The 19,619-nt window shown below is 54.1% G+C and overlaps 1 protein-coding gene across 5 annotated transcripts in view; it reads right to left on the bottom strand.

The window, feature by feature from the left end:
* Window positions 1-3,778: 3,778 nt before the first annotated feature.
* Window positions 3,779-19,619, bottom strand: part of RALGPS1 (Ral GEF with PH domain and SH3 binding motif 1) — a 287,071-nt gene continuing 271,230 nt past the window's right edge. The window contains exons 15-21 of one of the 5 annotated variants that reach the window (XM_036854415.1): window positions 17,656-17,739; window positions 16,167-16,272; window positions 14,345-14,437; window positions 14,065-14,170; window positions 12,193-12,284; window positions 11,583-11,648; window positions 3,779-9,171 (exon numbers count right to left, since the gene is read on the bottom strand). In XM_036854415.1, coding sequence (XP_036710310.1) covers window positions 9,157-9,171; window positions 11,583-11,648; window positions 12,193-12,284; window positions 14,065-14,170; window positions 14,345-14,437; window positions 16,167-16,272; window positions 17,656-17,739 — 562 coding nt within the window. In that variant the 3' untranslated portion in view covers window positions 3,779-9,156. Of the gene's footprint in view, window positions 11,649-12,192; window positions 12,285-14,064; window positions 14,171-14,344; window positions 14,438-16,166; window positions 16,273-17,655; window positions 17,740-19,619 lie in introns of all 5 variants that reach the window. The other 4 variants (XM_036854412.1, XM_036854416.1, XM_036854414.1 and 1 more) reach the window with 4 other exon arrangements.

Genomic DNA, 19,619 nt, shown 5'->3' with positions numbered 1-19,619 from the left:
CAGCAACAAGAGTGTAAGCATCAGAAGGGCAGAGACCATATTTGCCTGGTGCTCCCGGTCTAGTGGGGGAGAGGTGTTATCCGGGTAATTATACACAGTGGTGTGTAGACTAGCCGTCAATGTGTAGATTGTTGATACAGCACAGAGCTCAGGCCGGGGTTCAGGGAAGAGTTCCCAGAGGAGGGGTCGGCGTTACCCAAAAAGTAAAGACAAGTCTATTCTAAGTAGAGAAAAGAGCATGGTATGAGTAAAGGCACAGATGAGAGATAGCACAGCATAAGGGAAGAATTACCAGCTGGTCAGGCATTTATTTATTCAAGAGATAGTAAATGCCTGTGATGGGCCAGGCCCGAGCCAGCCTCCGAGGACAAGGCAGTGAACAGCTATGGTCCCTGTCCTCAGGATGCTTATACTCTCATCTGGTACTGCTGGAGCACCAAGGGTGAGGTGAGGTGACAAGGGCCTGGCATCTCATATTAAGGGTCCTGTTTTTTATCCTAGCAATTGAACCCTCTTTTCTGCCACAGGGAGGGCCAGAGTCCCACTTCCTATCTTTCTCCCCTTCCTCTGCCCCAGTCCCCATCGCGGCCCTGGGAGATGGAGAGCTCCTGGGAGGGGAGAGGGGAGGTAAGGCATGGGAGGGGCACAGTGGACAGTGCAGTAAGACTCTTCCAGAGGCCAATGAGAATGTGGATTTGAGACGTGGAAGAATAAAGACGGGAAGTGTAGTTGGGGGGCTGCTGGAGTATTCTAGAAGGGACCAGGGACTGAAAAATGGGAGGGCCCACTTCAGTGACGTTGGAGCGGGAGAAGGCACTCCAAGTTAAGGAAATGCCCTCTGAGGGAAGGAATCTCGCCGAGCAGAGGGAGAGCCACCGAGCGCGGCGGGGGAGGGCGTGTCTTCCGGGCAAGGTTCCAGGGAGAAGAAGGACCCGGACACATCAGGCGAGTTCCCCAAGCCAAAGGAAGCGGGCGGGAGGGGCACGGGCACCCCTGGCAGAGGAAAGGCATCGGCGGGTCAGAGGGGCAGGAGGGGCCGGGCATGTCGGGGGCCACCGGCCAGGATGGGCGGGGCCATGAGGCAGCAGGTGTGCGTTACCTGGGGAGCCAGGCTAGGAAGGCTGGAGCTGGCCTGGGTCCTGGGGCAGCTCAGAGGGACTCCCCGGGGAGGGAGACCTACCTCCCTTGGACTTTAGGGGGGCTCTTTCCCGACCTTGTCCTTGAGCATTTACAAGAGTCGGGCAGGGCAAATTCTCCACAGCCCGAAATCCGCCTATAGCCACGGCTTTGCTCGGGGCCTGCCAAGGGACCGACGCTTTGGGGGCGTCTCGTCGGGTCTGGATTCCCGACTCTCGTCAGGTGCTTCTCTGGGGCAACCCCCTCCCGCACCTGCCGCTCGGACAGCCCAGCCCCCTTCGACTCCCGGCCGCTGTGCTCAGGCTCCTCGCCCGATCTCTTCAGACCACCACCTCAGCCGAGACCCCTCCCCCCGCCGCGACCTCGCGGCCCTCGGTCCCCTCAGACGGCCACCCCCCACGTGGCCGGCTCCCCACTTCCGCCCCTCCCGGCCGCACCCCTCCCGGGCCGCTGTACCTGGGGCTCTCGAAGCTGCACCCCCTGCGCCGCAGCGCCGCCCTCTTCTGCCGCAGGAGCGCAGCGGCCGCCCCGCCGGGCTCTGGCTCCATCGCCCCGGGCGGGGGCCGCGGGCTCGGGCGCACTCGGGTGGGCTCGGGCCTCGGCGGGGCTCGGCGGGCCGCTCGGCTCGCGCGCCGCAGCCCACGCCCCGCCCCGCGCGCCTCTCGCCGGCCTAGGCCCCGCCCTGGCTCCGCCCCTAACTTCGGTCCAGCCGCTCCGTGCCCGTCGGCGGGATCTAGGCCCCGCCCTGGACCCGCCCTAAGGCTCAGTCCCGCCCACTCTGTGCTCCTCAGCCAGGTCCAGACCCCGCACAACCCCGCCCCGAACTGCGGCCCAGCCCACTTCGCGCCTCTCAGCCAGGTCCAGACCCCACCCCAGCTCCGCCCCGCACTCCAGCCACGCCCCTCCCGCACAGACCTCGTGGGGTTCCCTGTGCGGGCTGTCAGCACCTCTGCTAGGCCCACAAGCCTAAAATGCCACCCCATCCTCAGCTCCGTACAGTCTACGGCCCCTCCCCTCCCGCTCCGTGGCCCTCAGCACCGACCCAGGCCCCACCCACGTACCCTCCCACTACTGAGCTCTCGCGCGCGGCCTCCGCCCTCACCCCAAGGGTCGGTTCCTCAGAGAGTCGCCCCTCCACATCTCAGTACCTCTCGGCCCTTTCTAACGTAGCACCGTCCTCTCTTAGGGCCGCCTTTCCCCGTGCCCCAACCATAGGCAAGGCCCTGCTTTTTCTCTCCAAAGCGCCCTCTCTCCCCACCTCGACAGTGCCGGCCAAGCTCAAGCTCCCAGCCCTGCTCAACCCAGCCCGGACAGTCCCCGCCCACAGCACCGCCTCCGCATGTGGCCCCGCCCACTCCACCTCACCTCCGCGGGTGCCCTGGCCCTGGCCTGCTGGCTACATTCCCGGGTATGATGTCGGCCCTCGAGGCTAAATAGGAATTCTACCTAGAGTTTGCGTTAGCTCGCCGATCTCTCCATCCATCAAAAGGAGGTACTGCTTTCTCCAAGTGTTGTTTGTGGTGCCTATCGCAGTGAGGCTGAGGGGCTGGAGATTTGCAGGCTACCAGTTGTGAGCTGAAGTCTTGACTTCATCACTTTCCTGCACCGTCAGATGCATCCATCTCACAGCCCTCGAACACTGCCCTGGGGCTGAGGGCAGCGACCCCATCCGGGTAAAGCTGTGGGTCATTGTACCATCTAAGTCGTGAGGAGCAGGTGAGCTAGGGCCCCTCAGCCAGCGGGGCTTGTCATAGCTAGGGAGGTGTGGCTATACTGGCCCGGAACCGGGGTGGTGGAGCGGAGGCTGCGGAGTGTGTGTGCAGGAGCCTGAGCTTGGAGAATCGGCCGCTGCAGCTTTGGAAGGCACTAGCTGGGAACCTGAGGCAGGCGGGGCCAGGGGTCCCCATGATCATCTTGGATCATGTCACCCCCTGGTGCACACTCCCTCAATAACTTCAAGGTGCTTTCCCAGAAGGCCTGGACTCCTTCACTGCCGGACATTCCAGCAGAGAAGCCAGTCTGGAGGGAGAATGCAGGGGACAGAAAAGATGTAGGGGGCTTCCCATTTCTCCTTCCTGCCCCTTGAGACTTCACCTTCGTCCTCCCCTCAAGTTTCCATGGAACAATCCTTGTAAGACAGTGCCCCCTCTTCTCTTAAGCAAGCCAGAGTGGGTTTCTGGGTTTTGCCTAGCATCATGAACTCCCCTCAACATATCTTTTCAGACTGGGATCCCACTGCTCCCCCAAATCCTTTACTCAGTGAGACTGGGTTGCTTGCCTCCCCAAACTCATCCCGCTCCTTCTCTTCTGTCTTCCTGCCTCTCCCACCCACCATATGTTCAGCGATCTCTGAAATGACTCTCCAAATGCCCCTGCCCTCTAAAGCTTCCCCCAATCCCCCAGGTCCCTCCCCGGAGTGCCCACAGCACTGACTCTGTCCCTCCCTGAGGGCACTGCTCCTGTATGTCATTTATGTTCTAGTAACCTCTTAGCTGAGCGCCCATACCTCCTTCTCGTCTGTGTCTGGCACAGCACCTGTTGGCTAAATAAACGCACGTGACTTTAATAAATTGAGCAATATTCATTGGAAAACACATTTAATTTCAAAGTAAACAAAAATGTTTACACTAAACTATTTAATTAGTGAAACAATTATTATCAGTGTAACAAGCTGAAAAATACAGCAACTTGATACAAGACTGAGGTAACAAAATACTTCACCAAAAATCTAAAGAATCCCACAGAGGGCTGATGTTCAGTGGTTACTGTGGATGAGACAATTCACAAGAATTAGGGAAAGTCCTTACACAACTGCATGCAGGGGGTCTGCCGGGAAAAAAGACAGCCCAGGAGAGTGCAACAGATTGAACAAGAGACAAATTAAAATGTAAAAATTGATTTTCAACTTACTTTGAATAATACGTAAGAAATTGAAAACTACTCTCTATGCAACATTTTGAATGCTAAGTGGAAAACCATGCATTTTGGCACAAAATTTATTGAAGATTATACCATACTAATAAATTAATCACTATTGTTTCATTATTGAATGGTCACAGTCATTCAGAAATGGACAAAGAGATGAGTGGTTATAGAACCGACAGATGATCCATCGTTGCTGCTGCGAGCAGGGGTTTCGGGGCTGCCCGTGGCGCACACACACTTGTGCAGCACCAGCGGCGAGGTGGTCCATGGGACGAGTTCTCGACACCCAAGGAAATGCAGCTCTCACTCATGCTGTGCTTGTCTTTAACATTGAAATTAAAGCCAAAAAACCTCTGAAGTAAATACTGTGAGCATTCTGACCCTACCCTCTGGTTCCACCTCAGAGTCCTCACTGTGTTCAGCCGTAGCTCTGTGCCAACCAGTCACTAGGACAGCAACTGGACTCACAAGTCAAAGGTATTCAGTCTGTTGAGCTTCTTGAAGCCTTTCTGGAGGAATCTGCACCTGGTTCCTACCCTGTGCTAGGAGGGAGGCAGGGTCTTGCTGGGAGAGAGGAAATGGCATGGTGAAGATGATTTGTTCGTTGAGGGGTCAGCTCCATGAGGGCAGGGCTTGGGTTTGTCTTGTTCTCAGACATTTCTGTCCTGGGTAGAGCCTGGCACACAGGAAGCACTCACAAGGGATGAGAATCAATGGATGAATGGGTGGTTTCACACAGAGGATCTGTTATTTCAGAGGGACTCTTGTAGTTTTTGTTTTTTTTTTTTCCTTTTTAAAACATGAAGTCACCCAACATGCAGAATGATGTGGGGCTGATTAAAGTGATTCATGAAAGTCAGGTTGTGTTTTTAGCAATGTTCACCTGGTTCTAAGCAACAGTAACGTGGATCCAGAGCTCTAGACTCTGCCTGTGGAATGAAAGCGGACCCTGCTTGCAAATGACTTCCCGTTTTCATGGACCATTTTTCCACCTGTACAATGGCATCCTAAAAGATACACTTCTTGGGCTTGGGAGGTGGGAGGAAGACGATGAAAGAAATACTGGCCATATTGGTAAGAAGAAAAAACACTTTATAAACTCAGTTGGCAAGAGAGAGCGGGTTCCTTCGTAAACAGAATCCCTTCAAGTGTCTTCTCTTTAGGGTCCACAGGGGGCAGGGTGATGAATGGGCAGGCTTCTTCAGGGAGGGAAGGGAGGCCACACTGTCCCACTGGGCACGCTCAGAACAATATTTCTACTGCTTTCCACCAAATCTATCCTCCACGAAGTTTCAGTTGTCAGAATGCACTTGGCTGACCTTGAGTTACAAAACGTGTTGGACTGAGAGGGGTGAAAATTACTCCCAGGGAGAGGGGAGTGAGCTGTGTGGGCGGCATCATGAGGATACCAGCTACCTACTCCACAGTTTGTAGATAGCATTCTATAACTTTCATCCTGGGGTGCCATGATCTCTTTGCTTAACAAAAATGATACAACATATGCATGCAAGACACATCACCTTCAATGTTTTCACAGACATTTGTGCACCATGGCTAGTCAAAGAGCAAGACCCAGAAATGCTACCTTCCAGGGCCAGAATCCACCCGGGGACTTTCCCCTTTGGGGTTTTGTGCCTGTCCCCCTCTGTCCCCGGCTTGCAGGCCTCCTCACCTGCAGCTTGAGGGACAAACCAACGCTGGAAAGACAATCAGCACTTAACTCACATGCTTGGCCCTGAGCCCCTGCTGGGAGAGAGCCAAGTGCCTTACAGCCTCATCTGTAGGACTCTTCTGGTAAGTTCAGGGTTCTTACCAGTTCTACGAGAATCCGAGCTGGAATATTTCTGGGAGGGGACATGGGATCAATCTCAATTTTAGTGAGAAGACTAGACACTTTGAAAAGAATTGCAATTGTGCTATTTCAAAATTAGGCTCAGAGGAAAACATTTGTAAAGACAAGGAAAATCTGTAAAGCGCAAGAAAGTACCTGATTTAGTGTAAGTCTGAAATTTTGAGGTTTTTGGATTGGCTTCTATAATTTCATGTCAGAAAAACCAGGACAGTTTGAAGAGTAGAGAAATTCAAGGAAAGTAGTCTTCTAATTTCATTCAAACTTAAGACTTAAAAAGAATTAACAGGTAGAATCAGATTCAATGTAAGTTAAAGCGTTAATACTGCATGGTTCTGGTGAGAGATGTTTGGAGTGTCTGCTGTATTCATTCAGCCTCCAGATGCTAATTTGAGCAGTTGTTGGTATGAATTAGGTGCATGCATTCGACCCCAGCTGCGGGAGGGTGTGCGAAGCACCGATGACCAAGGTTTGCTGGCCTCAATTTCACCATCTGGAGTTTCTCCTGGCATGAAAGTATTCTAGATTTTGCTCTGAAGGAGGGTTAGTTACGGAGCATAGTAAGACTCAACCACAAAATAAGACCCTGATGACAATTACTCTCCTCACCAATTCATCTGAATTTTCAGAAAAGTGGTCACCGTTTGATCAAAATACAGTGGTGGGTCCTTTGGTAGTTCTTAAGTCGACCTATTATTACAGTTTATTGGTTAAGATGTTGTTTTGAAGCATCTTGCCCAGAAACTCTTAAGAGTAGTTTGGTGTCTGATCAGTGTGAGCTCTGAAACCACAACAGCAACAAGGACCCAGAAACTCAGTCTCTTTCAGAAAATCATTAAGAGTTTCCTTCTCAGAATTAGGACACCCAGATTAAAAAAAAAAAGAGAGGGGGGGAAAGAGAGGGAGGGAGAGGGAAGGAGAGAGGGTGGGGAAGGGCTGAAGGGAGAAGCTATGGTGATAAAGCTACCATAAATAAAGCTAATTTTTATTCATTACTTTAAATAAAAATGTATTTGTGCAAAATAAAAGTCACTTAAAAGTATGACAAGGAGTGACAGATGAAGGACATTGTTCACCTGAAGAGCTCTCAGCCGAAAGCAGAACTCGGACCATCCCCTCCCCAGGGCTTTGCTCTTGTCACCACGGTCGTCAACAATTGTGCCCTTGGACTTGGATGATGGAGAACTTGCTGGTGACTGTGTTTGGGGGCAAGAATGGGGGAGCTTAAGGCCTCAGTGTCACTCAGCTCCCCAGTGTAATCAAGAATCCCAGTGGCCCTGCCCTGGCAGTGGAGGCAAAGGGGTGAGAAGATGGGAGCAAAAGCCTTGCTCGGCGGGGAGAGGTCGGTGCAAAGTAGCTTCTGAGCAGCCGGTCAGGTCACCGTGCGCGCAGGCGGCCTCGAGAAGCTGGCAGAAAGCGTCACGACTTCCCATGCTGACCCGGGGGCGGGGGGAGGGGTGAGAAGAGCGGGGCCTTCAGACCCTGCGGGAGGGGGGCTGGGAGGAAGCAAGCAGGCCAGTGCCGGCCCAGTCCACGGTCCTGAAGCTGGGTCTTGCCTCAGAAGAGCCGACGGCAACAAGGCCTGGAAGGGCCCCAGGGGCCCAGGGATCAGGCCTTCCGGATGAATAGCACCCATAGGAACAGAAAACAAGACACAATTTAAGGCATTGTTTGTTTACAGTAAAAGAATGCGAGGGACCCTTAACACAGGAGGAATCTGGGCTCTCACTCTGACCTTCCTCGGTGGACCAGCCTATCGCTTAAGGTTAAAGCAGGGCCTCAAAGAGAATGAAGTGTGTGATGTCACGAGTCTTGTGCCAAAATGCATGTTTCTCGGAGAGTCCACGCTCGCTCGCTTGCACGCACACAGACACGGCACGCACACGCAGAGGACGCTTCGGGGTTGTACAAAATCTGAGGCAGCCCTGTGGGCAAGCGACCCGGCACACCGGAGCCAGTCCCCGCCTGTCCCTTCCCTCCAGCCCTCACGCGGGGGGACGCTGTCCACTCTTTTGTGCAGGAGAAAGCACTGGGGACCCAACGTGGGACGGATGCTCTCTGGTCGCAGCAGCAGCTGGTGGACGGATGAGGGCCCAGGGAGGGAGGACGGGTTGTACAGTCTGGGGACCCATCGCGGCCCCGTGAGGTGGTGCTGCAGAACGGGGGTGATGGGGGTGGCTGGGCATCGGCAGGCGGACCCCCGCAGCGGTGGAGCCCTCTGGACTGTGAGGCCTCGGCCGTGTCCCCTCGAGTCCAGCTCTGAGTCTCCCAGCACCCCACCAAAGGCCTGTACCCCGGACACGCGCTTCGCCACCAGTCCCAGGCCGGCTCCCAGAGGCCTCTGAAGTCACGCTAAGTCCTGCAGAGACTTATTCAAATGACATAAGGTTTGCAGGTACCTAGAAGAGAAAGCTCAGCCTCTTGTCAAAGTTCTGAACCCTGACCTTTCAGGAGGGGATGGGGGTGGTCCCTAAGGGAAGGGTTCAGGCCTCTCCCAGTCAGTCTGTGAATGAGTGGGTGGTGGGGGAAGGGGAGAGGGCACAGCAGTGGTACCAGCCACCACGTGTTACGGGGCTGCTGTGTGCCAGGCAAGGCTCTGAGTACCGCATCTGTATTGTGTCCTGAGTCCTCACAACAACCCCAGGAGGCAGGTACTGGAATTATCCCCATTAAAAAGATGAGGAAACTGAGGCTTAGAGAGGTGAAGTACACAGCGGGTGAGTGACAGGGCTAAGACACCAGTGCCCACGCTCTCAACCTCTATCCTTGGGTCAAAGCACAAGTGCATTTGGAGTGGAGAGCTGACCAATCCTGTAGGATAAGCACATGCCTCTGGAGAGGAGAGGGGGTGGTTAACGGGTGGCAGGAGTTGGCAAGTGGAAGCACAAGGAGAAGGGGGAAATTTGGGGATATTGGGAACCCCAAGGCTTCCCATGCTGTGTCCCCAGGCCCAGATCCCAGCTACCTTTACCGGGGAGACCACCAGCCCCAAGGTCAGGGTGTTTCTCCCTCCCCTCAAAGCTGTGGACATGCCCCCAGCCCCAGGCCTCCTCCCCCAGCACTGCCGTGGGGTTCCAGGAAATTTGATGAGAAACAATTTCATCAAAAACAAATCCATCTTGGTGGCAATTTGGTCAAAATGATGAATTGGAAAAAAACGCATCTCCTTGCACTGGGAGACAGTTATAAGAACGGTCACAGCAGCACTGTTCAGAATAGCCAAAAGCAGGAAATCATTCTTGGGATCACGGACAGAAGAACTGATAAAAAAAATTACAAGTAAATGAATGACAGCTATGCACACTGACATAGAGGAATCTTAGGAACATACTGTAGGAGAAAAGCGAGTCACAGAAGAAACTATACAGTTATGGTTCTATTCTTTAAAAAAAAGTTTTAAAAAATGTACCCCAGACAATACATTAAGGAATCAAATACATGTGTTCACATTTTAAAGGAATGGTAAACAAACAAATCAGGAGAGTGTTTATAGGGCATAGGTGAGCGGGAGGGAGACAGAATTAGGAAGAAGCCCTTGGGAGGGAGGTGTTCCGAGGACTGGGGAGGTCCTGCCTTTAGACTGGGTGGCAGGTACACGAGTGTTTGCTTTATTGCTGTGGTTTACACCTTACACATATGCTATCAACAAAGTTTAAGTGTATTCAGTGCTAGCACACACAACTTTAAGAAATGCAGTTCCACAAAAAAGAAAAGTCATCTTAGTCACTGAGATTTTCTACAGGAGTAGATGCATTTCTGTAATGACTTCATCAGAGCCCCATACCATCACATGCAGGTAGTGTGGCTTATTTCAATAATCCTCTGCTGTGGAATATTTAGTTTTGCCAATTTTTTCTTATTACATAAAGCAGAGGGTGGGAACATTTGTTTGAAAGTAAATTAGATATAAAAAGGGAAAAAAGTAGAAAAAATAGAAGACCTTCTCCCTTAGGTCTAAAAACTGGACAAAAATACTTAAACGTTGCCAAAGCTTGTTGTGGTACACCACGTTTGCCAGACGTGAAATTCAGTCCATTTGACCTTCTGACCAAACACCTCCTCTACCAAGTGGGTTTGACCCAGTTCCCTGCTACCTGCTGCGCAGCTGCTGCTACCCTCGGGCTGCCTCCACCCCCAGAGAGCCAGTGGACACTTGCTCAGGGCAACCATCCCTGCTCCCGGCTGCCCCCCACCAGTGCCACGACTGTCACCGTGGAGCAGACACCAAGGGCCTGCCTCTCTCTCCGCCCCACCATCTGTGTGGCCCACCTCAGTCCTTGTCACTCCTCCGGGTCACCTGTGTGTGGCAGGTGAGCTCCAGCGCACTGTGCTCTCAGAGTGGCCCTCAGAGCTAAGGAGGGGCCCCAGGCATGCACGGAGTGACCAGGGCAGAGGAGGTCAGGACGCTCTTCCTCTCTTAACGTGACCTGAGGCAGCACCTTGTTCATTGCCTTGAGGTAACCATCAACCAAAGACCCTGGTCTCCCCGTCGTGGAGACGAGCAGTTACATTTGCTTAAGCACAAAACACACTCTAGAGACCGCAGAGCTGTAGTTTCTTGTACGTCATTTTAGAAATTTTTTGGGCACCTACATGCGTATAATAAATATGCACGTGTATTTTAATACAAATGATATTGCCCTTACGCGTGTTTTTACACTTTACTTTTTCACTTATGTCTTGGAGCCCCTTTCAGGTGATCACACACAGATCAGGGGGTACACAATAGGGGTTTACTGAGGGTCGCTGAGTTTCCAGGTGCTTTTTTTTCTTTCTATTAAGGACAATGCTGCAGTGAACATTCTCACCATACACCTGTGTGTGCGTGTGTGAGCATATGCCCCAGACAAATTTCTAGCAAGTGACTTGAGGGACTCGAATGCGATTTATTTTCAGTTTCCCTGTGGTGCCTCAAGTTTATCCCTTTATCAGTCTTGTCCTACTGTTTTAGTTTGTCGAGGACTTTCTGCTAATCTCGCCGTCTAGCTTCTTATCGTGTAGAATTTGATCAGCTTGTTACATATGTCCTCATCGATGTTACAGATGAAAATCCTGAATAGGCCCAAACTGAGCACAGAATCATGGGACACACCACTAGAGACCTCCCTCTGCTTTATGAGAACCGCTTTGAGGGGCCAGGAAGTCTGTGACTGTGCTGTGACCAGCACCACGGCAGCCCTGCCCTCCCGGCCTCACACGCCTGCTGTGAACTCGGCACCACCTTCCTCCTCCTCGAAGCTGCCACCATCTATCCCAGCCCTGGCGCTCTCTCTCCAGACGGAGGAGAGGGACCCGGCTCCCCAGCCCCCTCTTCCAGCTCATCCCTGGGGAACAGGTCAGGGACGCTCAGTGCTCCTGGCCCCAGCAGCGCACCCGCTGCCCGGGCTGGTGGGAGGGCTGAGCAGCCACCCCTCTCGCAAGCCTGGACAGCAGAGGCTGTGCTTCCAGGCCTTTGGCTCGACGGCAGGAGGCTGAGCAAGCCAGGTCCCCGCCGCCCCCCCCCCACCCCCCAGGAAGCATGCGGCGGGAGATCTCAGGGCCGGCAAGTACAGACTCTGGTGTCAGGCAGACCGGGGTTAGATCTTACTCACCATGGGGCCTTAAACAAGTGTCTGCCACTTTCTGAGCCTCAGTGTCCTCAGCATAAAACGGAGACGGTATGGGAACCTACCTCACAGGGATGTTGGGAGGATTCGGCCAATTCCTGCACGTAAAGCATTTCTCCTGAAGCCTGGTCCTGGGAGGGGCAGCAGTGGGGGGCGGGAGCAGAGCCTCAGGCAGACATGGCGGACCAGAGGTCCTATTGGTTCAAACATGCCAAGGGGCCGGACAGCCCCACTCACCAGCAGCCATGGTTGCTTCTCAACAAATGAGCTATTATTATCGTTATTCCTAAGGGTTGTCGGGGGCAGGGAGGCCCTTTTGTCAGGCTGGAGTATGCCCATGAATCAACTTTCGGGGGGTGACCTCAGTAGATGCTGTAGCCTGACCCTTGGGGCACTATCCCACCTGTAACCTATCTCTGATAGATGTTTCTGTGGCGTTTCCTTTAGTAGGAAAGACACAGGGGCCAGATTCAAAGTTCTAGTCTGAAGCTGGGCTTAGTTCCAAGAGGGGCAGGGGGTGCCCTGTCTCATGGGAAAAGGCTGATCAAAAGAGGGCGCCTGGGAGCTTAGCTGATAGGCTCTGGGGGAAGGAGGGAGGTGTGTTTTCTATGGACCCTTAGTCCCGAGGGTGGGAGAGGGTATTTTAGGTAACAAACAGGACTTTGGTGACTTTACCTGAGGCCTGTTGCTTTTACATGCGTCATCCAAATGCTTGTGCCACAGTATTGCATGAAACCGGGAACCAGTCTGGAACTTGTAAACATTGCCTGATGGGTAGAAAACCACTGGTTAAGAGGAAGGTCACATGGGAGGGTCTGCCTGTGAGTGTGGCGTGAAGATAAACGTGGAGCTGGGGAACTAAACTAGGGAAGGTCAGGAGCAGCCCAAGGCAAGCTCGGGGTATGTAGAGGAGGAGGGTCCCGTGCTCCCCGCCTGTCTCTTTGGACCAGGGCTCTTAACCATTTTTCCGGCCATGGTGCCTTTGGCTCTGGTGAAGCCTGTGGACCCTTCTCAGAATTATGTTTCAAATGCATGAAATAAAATACAAAGAAAATCAATAATACTGAAATACAGTTACCAAACTGCTAAAAAATAAATGAGTGATATCATTCTCTACGTGCTTATTTATGAATGCGCTAATGACAAGATCTGGGGGCAGGTCTGATACTGTACTGTAACTGCAAAGAGTTGAACAAAAATGCTATTCTAAGATATCTGCAATAATACGTGATATGAAAATACCTGTGGTTTCTCTTGCAGATAAAATCACAGGTATTGTGAACATTCTAGTTAGTAGTTTAATACTTATAATTAAAGGAATTAGAGGTCATGGAAAACAGAGATGTGATCTTTTTCCCACCCAAGTTCACAGACCTTCTGCATTCTATCCATGGACCTTGGCCACCTGCTGTGTCATATTTCCCTCTGCTTGGGGACAGTGCTTTCCTCTGGGCTCAGCCCCGAGAATGGCCTGTGGACCCCATGACCATACAGTCTTTAAGTCAAGCTGGTATAGGTACAACCTTTACTTCCTAAAGAAACCACCTCTAATCTGGTCCCAGAGCCTTGCGGAAGAAACTCAAATGGTAACCAGCCTGAGGAAACACTATGATGTGTGCGTAGCTGTACGTGGTTCAATCACTCAGAAGCAGAGCAGAGGACTTGGCTCCTCTCCATTCCCCGGGCTCCTTGAGGCTCTCACTTCTTTAATTCCCAGCTAACAACATTCAAACCCTGACCCTCCAACAGCACCATCATCTGCATTACCTGGGAGTTTGTTAGAAATATAGAATCTTGGTCTCCACCCCAGATCCACTGAATCCAAATCTGAATTTTTACAAGATCCCTGGGCAATCGTAGGTACATGAACCCTGCGTTAGAACATTCCTGTGAAGGTGTGAAGATGCTCAGGGTCCTTACAGCTCCAGTGAACTTGCCTAGTTAGGAGACCCAGGAAATCCGGGGTTTTGTCACGTGACATAGGCTGCCAAGGAGGTTAGCATGGCCTATTCTGAACCTCAGTGTAGAACCTCTCCTTCTTCTCAGCATGGTCATGGGGGAAGAATAAAACCAGGAAGAACCGGGAGATGACTGGGCAAGTGAAAGTTGGAGCTTTTATAAAAGGGTTCTTCTCTGATTTGGCCTTGGAGCAGGACACTGCCAGAGTCTCACGGCACAGGCAATGCCGGGGTGTCCTTCAAAGCTCCCAACACCCAAGACTCCTCCAGCCGCATGGTCACTGCCTCATCCAGCGCTATGTTATTCATTCCAGGACCCTGAGGCTAGAGTTCCAGGGGTGATGGGCCCCAGTAGCCACAGGTGAAAAGGATTCTGGCTGCCACGTGCCATGCACACTGCTCAGTGGACATGCCCACCACGATCTAAGCAGCTTTTGTGGACCAACGAGGGACCCTGTGAACATCAGAACCTAAAGCAAAAGGAAAGCAGCAGCCTCAGAAGTCCCTACTGTTTCAAAACGCACATTTAGCAGCAGAAGAAAGAGGGTAGAGAGAAGCTGCAGGCACCCAGCGCCGGCCTGCTGCCTACCTTTGTCGGGGTTATTCAGCTGGAAGATGTCCGGGTGCTCAGGGTCGTCGGGCAGCTGCACCATCCAGCCCACGACGGAGACCTTTTTGCCAGGTGTGGATTTATACTGCGGAGGAACGACAGCATAGTCGTGAGGCCCACACCCGCCGCTCCCCAAGGAAGGCCGACCTGAGCCAGGCAAGGTTCCTTCCACTCCCGCCGCCTTGCCCACCTCCACCCACCCCCCTGCACTTCGCACCAAACGAAGTGCCAGCACAGAGAGGCCTTTCGTGGAACGTACGTGCTTTCTGTCTGTGCCCCTCAAGGACTTGGCTCCGTAGTACAGGAGGGTGGATCCTGAGAGGATGACCCAGTACCTGGTCCACGAGGACAGCTGCAGAGGCAGAGTGACAATGTCACAAGTGGAGGGCCAGAGTCCCCCACTGCCTGACTAGAGACCCAGCTACACGGGTGGAAAGGGGGGGCCCCTCCTCCCGAGCGGTGCCAGCGCAGGCCTCATCTCGTCCCTGCCCGCCACCCCTCAGCGCCGCTCCTCCAGGGCCCAGAGGAGGGAAACTCCTCAGCAGCTCGTCAGCCCTAAGACCTCGCTCTCCTTTACTCCAAGAGCCTTTCCTTTTCCCACCTTGTTTAGGGCAGTGCCAAGGCATAACTTCTATGTATTCAGGTGACCTGAACCCAAGAATGTCCTGGGGAAAAAGAGTTTTAAAACACGGACAAGCTAAACCATAACCCAGAAGAACCACAGTGTCTGCGATGGGGTGCCCTGGCTGCGAGCGGATGGCAGCGCTTTGAAAGCATGTATGGCTAGAAGTGGGGACGCCTGGCAGGACCAAGCTGCAGGTGTGGCTTTTGTTTCTCCAGGCATGAAGCAGGCTGCTCTGCATCATGACCTACAAGGCTCCTCTTCACCCTGGCGGGGGCGGTGGCGGGGGTTGGTGGGGGAACTGCGTCACCTCAGATGGTGAAAGCACTGGCTTTCAGACCTTTTTGATGACACCCACAGGTGTGTACAACACACGTGCATATGTATGTTGAACGGAAAGAAGCTTCATGAAACAATATTCACTTTTATTATGTGTAAGAAACTCCGACATTTTCCAGTCTATTCTATCCTACTCAGAAATATGGGTCATGACCCCCTGGATTAACTTCATCGCTCACCAGCGGGCCAACCAGCATCTGGAAAATAGTGTCTCGCTCTGGCCTCAGAATGACTGGAGCCTGGACTCTGGGTACAGGAGGGCAGCAAGCAGGTCTGTACAGCAGACCAGATATAGGGCCTCATGTCGCAGGATGCTTTGTGACACCCTGGGTCCAAGGGACAGAGTGTGGCCCAGGGCTGGGATGAAGACTCTTCCCCTCACCCAAGAACCACCTAGCACCCGAAGACAGGGGAGCTTCTAGAGCAGCACCTGGGCTAGGGGCCTGGTATCTTCACACTGGGCGTCGGTAGGAGGGGGCATCTCCAAGTGGCTTTGTGGGCAGTGGGCAGGGGCAAGCAGCAGCCAGGGCAGGAGAGGAAGGCCAGAGCAGACACGGGCAGATGCTGCCTGGAGATGCAGCTCACAGGCGGGCTTGCAGGCAGCTTGCCATGGACGCTCGTAGAACGAACAAAGAGGTCTTGGCAAGCGGCTGAGGGGTCATGGAGCCAGGGACATCTGGGTTCAGCACGTGGTGACCCAGTGGCTGGTGGGGGAGCCTGAGAGGCCTCCCGATTCCTCGTCCCTGTCCTTTCCACCACGCGTTTCATGATGCTGCCGAAGGCGGAGGGGATCTGCATCGGGATACCACCCAGGCCCTGCTGCCTGTCTCAGGCACAGTACCCACCCTGACTCCCAGGGTCTCCAGGCCTCCACCTGCCCTCAAGATAATCGCACAGTCCCATTCACTGCCTGCTCACTGTGTGCAGGGCCACACACGTGACAGTCCTGCCAAGTCCTCCAGGATGTAGGGACTATTTTATCCCAATTTACAGATGCGGAAACTGAGGCCCTGCCCACTCAGTGGCACAACTGAGCTGGAACCCTGGTTGGCCGGTCTCTGGAGCCCATGCCCTCCCTGCTGCCCATGCCGCCTCTGGACAGATGTGCCTCTGCACTCACCGCGGGCTTCCGTCCTTCCTTGAGCAGAGTTTTCCTTCTCAGAGGCCCCTCCATGGTGGGGACCGCCGCCGAGCTCCCCAGCGTACAGATGCACGGGCCGGTGGGGCTGCGGGGGAGACCACCAGTCAGACATCGCCTTGGAGGAGCTGAGGTCAGGCACCCTCTCACCCACTGGGGCCCAAGGGTCCCCCACTGCTGGGTCCATAATGGCGCCACAGGACAAGGACTCAACAGTGCTGGGCAAGGCTGGGGAGGGGAGGGCCCCGAGGGCCCGGAAAACCTGAAGGACGGTGGCCTTGGGCTCACCCACAGCTGAGAACTTGCACCTCCCTCGTCTTTCTGAGTGCTGAGCGGCTCTAGGCTTGGTGCCCACGTTCCCTGTAACCCAGGCCCCTAGCAGCACCCGTACCCTATCCTGGCTTCCCCTCCACCTGGGGAGCTTGGGGCCTGCGCAGCACCTCCTCCTTCCTGTGTTGGCAGGAGCAGTGAGGAAGTGGGAGTGGAGGGGATGGAGTAAGAAGGGGGGCAGCAGCCCCAAACCCCCATGCCCTGCACATTTGCAGCAGGGCTCCTCTCTCCCCCTCTGCCATGGGGATTCGGGCGCCACCTACAGGTGAAGAGTCCAAGTGCAGCACAGCCCAGGCCGCTCTCCTAAGCACCAGCTTAGGCCCCCTGGATAGGCACCTCCCGTAGACACCTCCCTCAACCCTGCATGAAAGCCGAGCAGCGCTCCCTCCGCATCCCAGCGGAAGGCATCACCATCCACTGGCTGAAGGAGCCAGAAACCTGGGGGTTCTCTCCTCTCATCAGTTCACCCCCGAAACCTCATCAATCCCAAGGACTCATTGATCCCATGCCCTAAATATGCCCATCTCAGCCACCCCACTCCCCCCACCTTAAGCGAGAACTTGATCATCCTTTGAACGACTGCCCAATACTCTCACCTGACCTCCCTGTGTCCACTCTTGCCTTCCTCCCATGCACCCTGCACACCGTGGCCAGCATGACCTGGTCCTGCTGATACCCTCCCCCCACCCCCAGGCAACCCCTCCAGTGCCTCTGAGACCACCATCCTCTCCCCCTGCTGGACGTGGCTCTGGCCCACCTCTCTGGCCCCACCTGCCACCCTCTCCCCCTCTCATTTCTTACGTGGACTTTCCTTCACTCCCCAAATCACCCAGCTCTTCCTGCCTCACGGCCCCATGGGCCGTCCCTTGGGCTGCAGGTACTCTTCTTACCCCTACACCTCCCTTCACTTTATTTGGCTGATTCCTATCACTCTTTCAGTCTTTTCTCCAGGGAGGCCTCCTCTCTGGACCATCGGCACCCGTGATTTTCTGTTCCGTTTCTGCTCTCCTGAAGCAACAGCCCTACAGGCTGAGGCGGAGGCTGAGTCCGTCTCGTCGGCAGCATCAAGCACAGTGCTTGGCACCCAGCAAGCACCAGAGAGCTACTTGTCGAATAAATGATCACATGAATAAATGAATACCTGTAGACGCAGCTCCGGGTTCTGGGAGAATTCCGAACCGGAACCCGCCAGTTGGGCCCCAGCGTGGCATAGAGACGTCCCCTGCTTCAGAGGAAAAGGGTTGAGTTTTAGCAACAGCCTGGAAAGACCAGCTACTCCTGAAGGAGGCGAGGGCATCGCAGACTATGTGGTCATTAGCTCAGGAAGCCTCAGCCCCAACTCTTCCCCCAGCCTCCTCAGTCACACTGCAAGCACATCTGGGGCACAGCTGGAGCTGCTAGGTTAGTGAACACAACACCCCTGGAGCCTCCATCAGGGCGAGTCCCCAAGTCTCCAGGTGTTTCCTTAACCTTTTAACTGAATGTTCACTTTCTTCCAGTGTCAAGGGGATGACTAAAATCCAGGCACACCCTTTATCCCAATGTGAGGTTGAGAGAAAATGCTGTGTAGCCCAAATATTCCATGGTCAATCCAATTAAAAGCACACAGACACAGAATTGTGGGCCGTCTTGCATGTTGGCCCAGGGTGGGGATGGGGTGGGGCATGTGTAGCATCATTATTCACCCGGGCACTACTGAATTCCTCCGTTTGCTACGTCTTCTCCATCGGACAGTCTCTTTGCTGGCCCCAGATGGTTCCCTGCAAACCTGCTCTGTGACCTGCTGCAGCGTCCAAGAATTGGTGCTCCAGGACCTCTCCGTGGGCTGCCCATCAGGCCGCTCTCTCACCTGTAGTTCCCCAGCAGTGAGCCTTTCCAGGGGAAGATGTAGCTTCCAGGGTAGGTGGGGATCTTAACCTATTTGGGGGAAGGCTTCTGTCTTCCTCTCCTCTCTTTATCCTTTTCCTCTCTTGGCAGAATGACTTCCTGTGTCTACTTGATCCTCCACCTTCTCCCCACCCCTGCAGCATGGTCTCTCCCTGGGCTATAGCTTCCCATTGGCCAAAGAATGATGCAACCCAATTTATAAAGCCAGACAAGGTCCAGACGTCCTTTTCAAGTGTTCCCTCTGTTGTCCACTGCCAGTCCCAGGTTGCCACATGTTCCCCTGTGGCACTGGACACCTGTGGGGTGGTGTGGGGTCATCTTCATTCACTGCAGCAGGTGCATCGCGCCATCACCGAGCTCAGGTTCCTCCGAGAGGGGGCTGCGTTGCTCTCTGCCCCTCCATCCTCCGCTCAAGAAGGAACTGTTCTTGAGGACCATCTTGGGTTTGCTGTCCAGAAGCCCAAGTTCAGGGCTGGTGGGAGTCTGACGGTCCTCCAGGTCGACTGCCCTGGGACCCTGTCCTTTTCGTCCATCAGCCACTCCTCTTTAGGTGACAAAGAGCTGCAGCATGTGCTTGGTCCCCCAAGTCCTCGAAGGTAATGGGTCTCAGCCCATTCCCCACCCAACCCTCGTGACAGATGATGGTCACAGGCCCACCCCACCCGCACCACGAGCCGTGGCTCAGAGGTTCCAGCACACTCAACTCCCAGCCTACCTACAGGCCAGACTGCCTCCTCCCTCTCTTCATGGCTGGGCATGACACCACGGCACGTCACAGCCCCGTGCTTGAGCAGGCTGTGCAGAGCACCAACAGGCTGCCTCCAGGGACACACCCCTCCCCAGCTGTAACCGGGGATCGCTTATGAGTCAGGGCAGGGTCTGACGGTGAACATCTCTGTGCCCGGAGGATGTCTCCTTGTTTGATCTGGATTCCTGCTCTGAGCCGCTGTCTGTTTGGAGTTGGAGATGGAACCTCCCTTGGTAGAGCTAGATCCTCCGGTCCCTTCTTCTCCACCTTTCTTCTCATGAGTCTTTGTTCCTGGTACCCCAGGAAAATGTGTGATGACAGTGGACTGTTCCACAGATGGGGCGATATGGTTGGTGCTGCTACCGACTCTCCATCATTCTCTCCGCTTCTTTGAGACACTCCATGCCTGCACACTTAACAGATGTTTGGCAGGACTGACGTTTGTTGACGGAGAGCTTTAAATCAGCATC

The sequence above is a fragment of the Balaenoptera musculus genome, chromosome 6 (genome assembly GCF_009873245.2).
Source record: "Balaenoptera musculus isolate JJ_BM4_2016_0621 chromosome 6, mBalMus1.pri.v3, whole genome shotgun sequence".
NCBI lineage: Eukaryota > Metazoa > Chordata > Mammalia > Artiodactyla > Balaenopteridae > Balaenoptera > Balaenoptera musculus.
The sequence above is the reverse complement of the archived record's forward strand: the minus strand, read 5'-3'. Positions and strand labels throughout refer to the sequence as shown.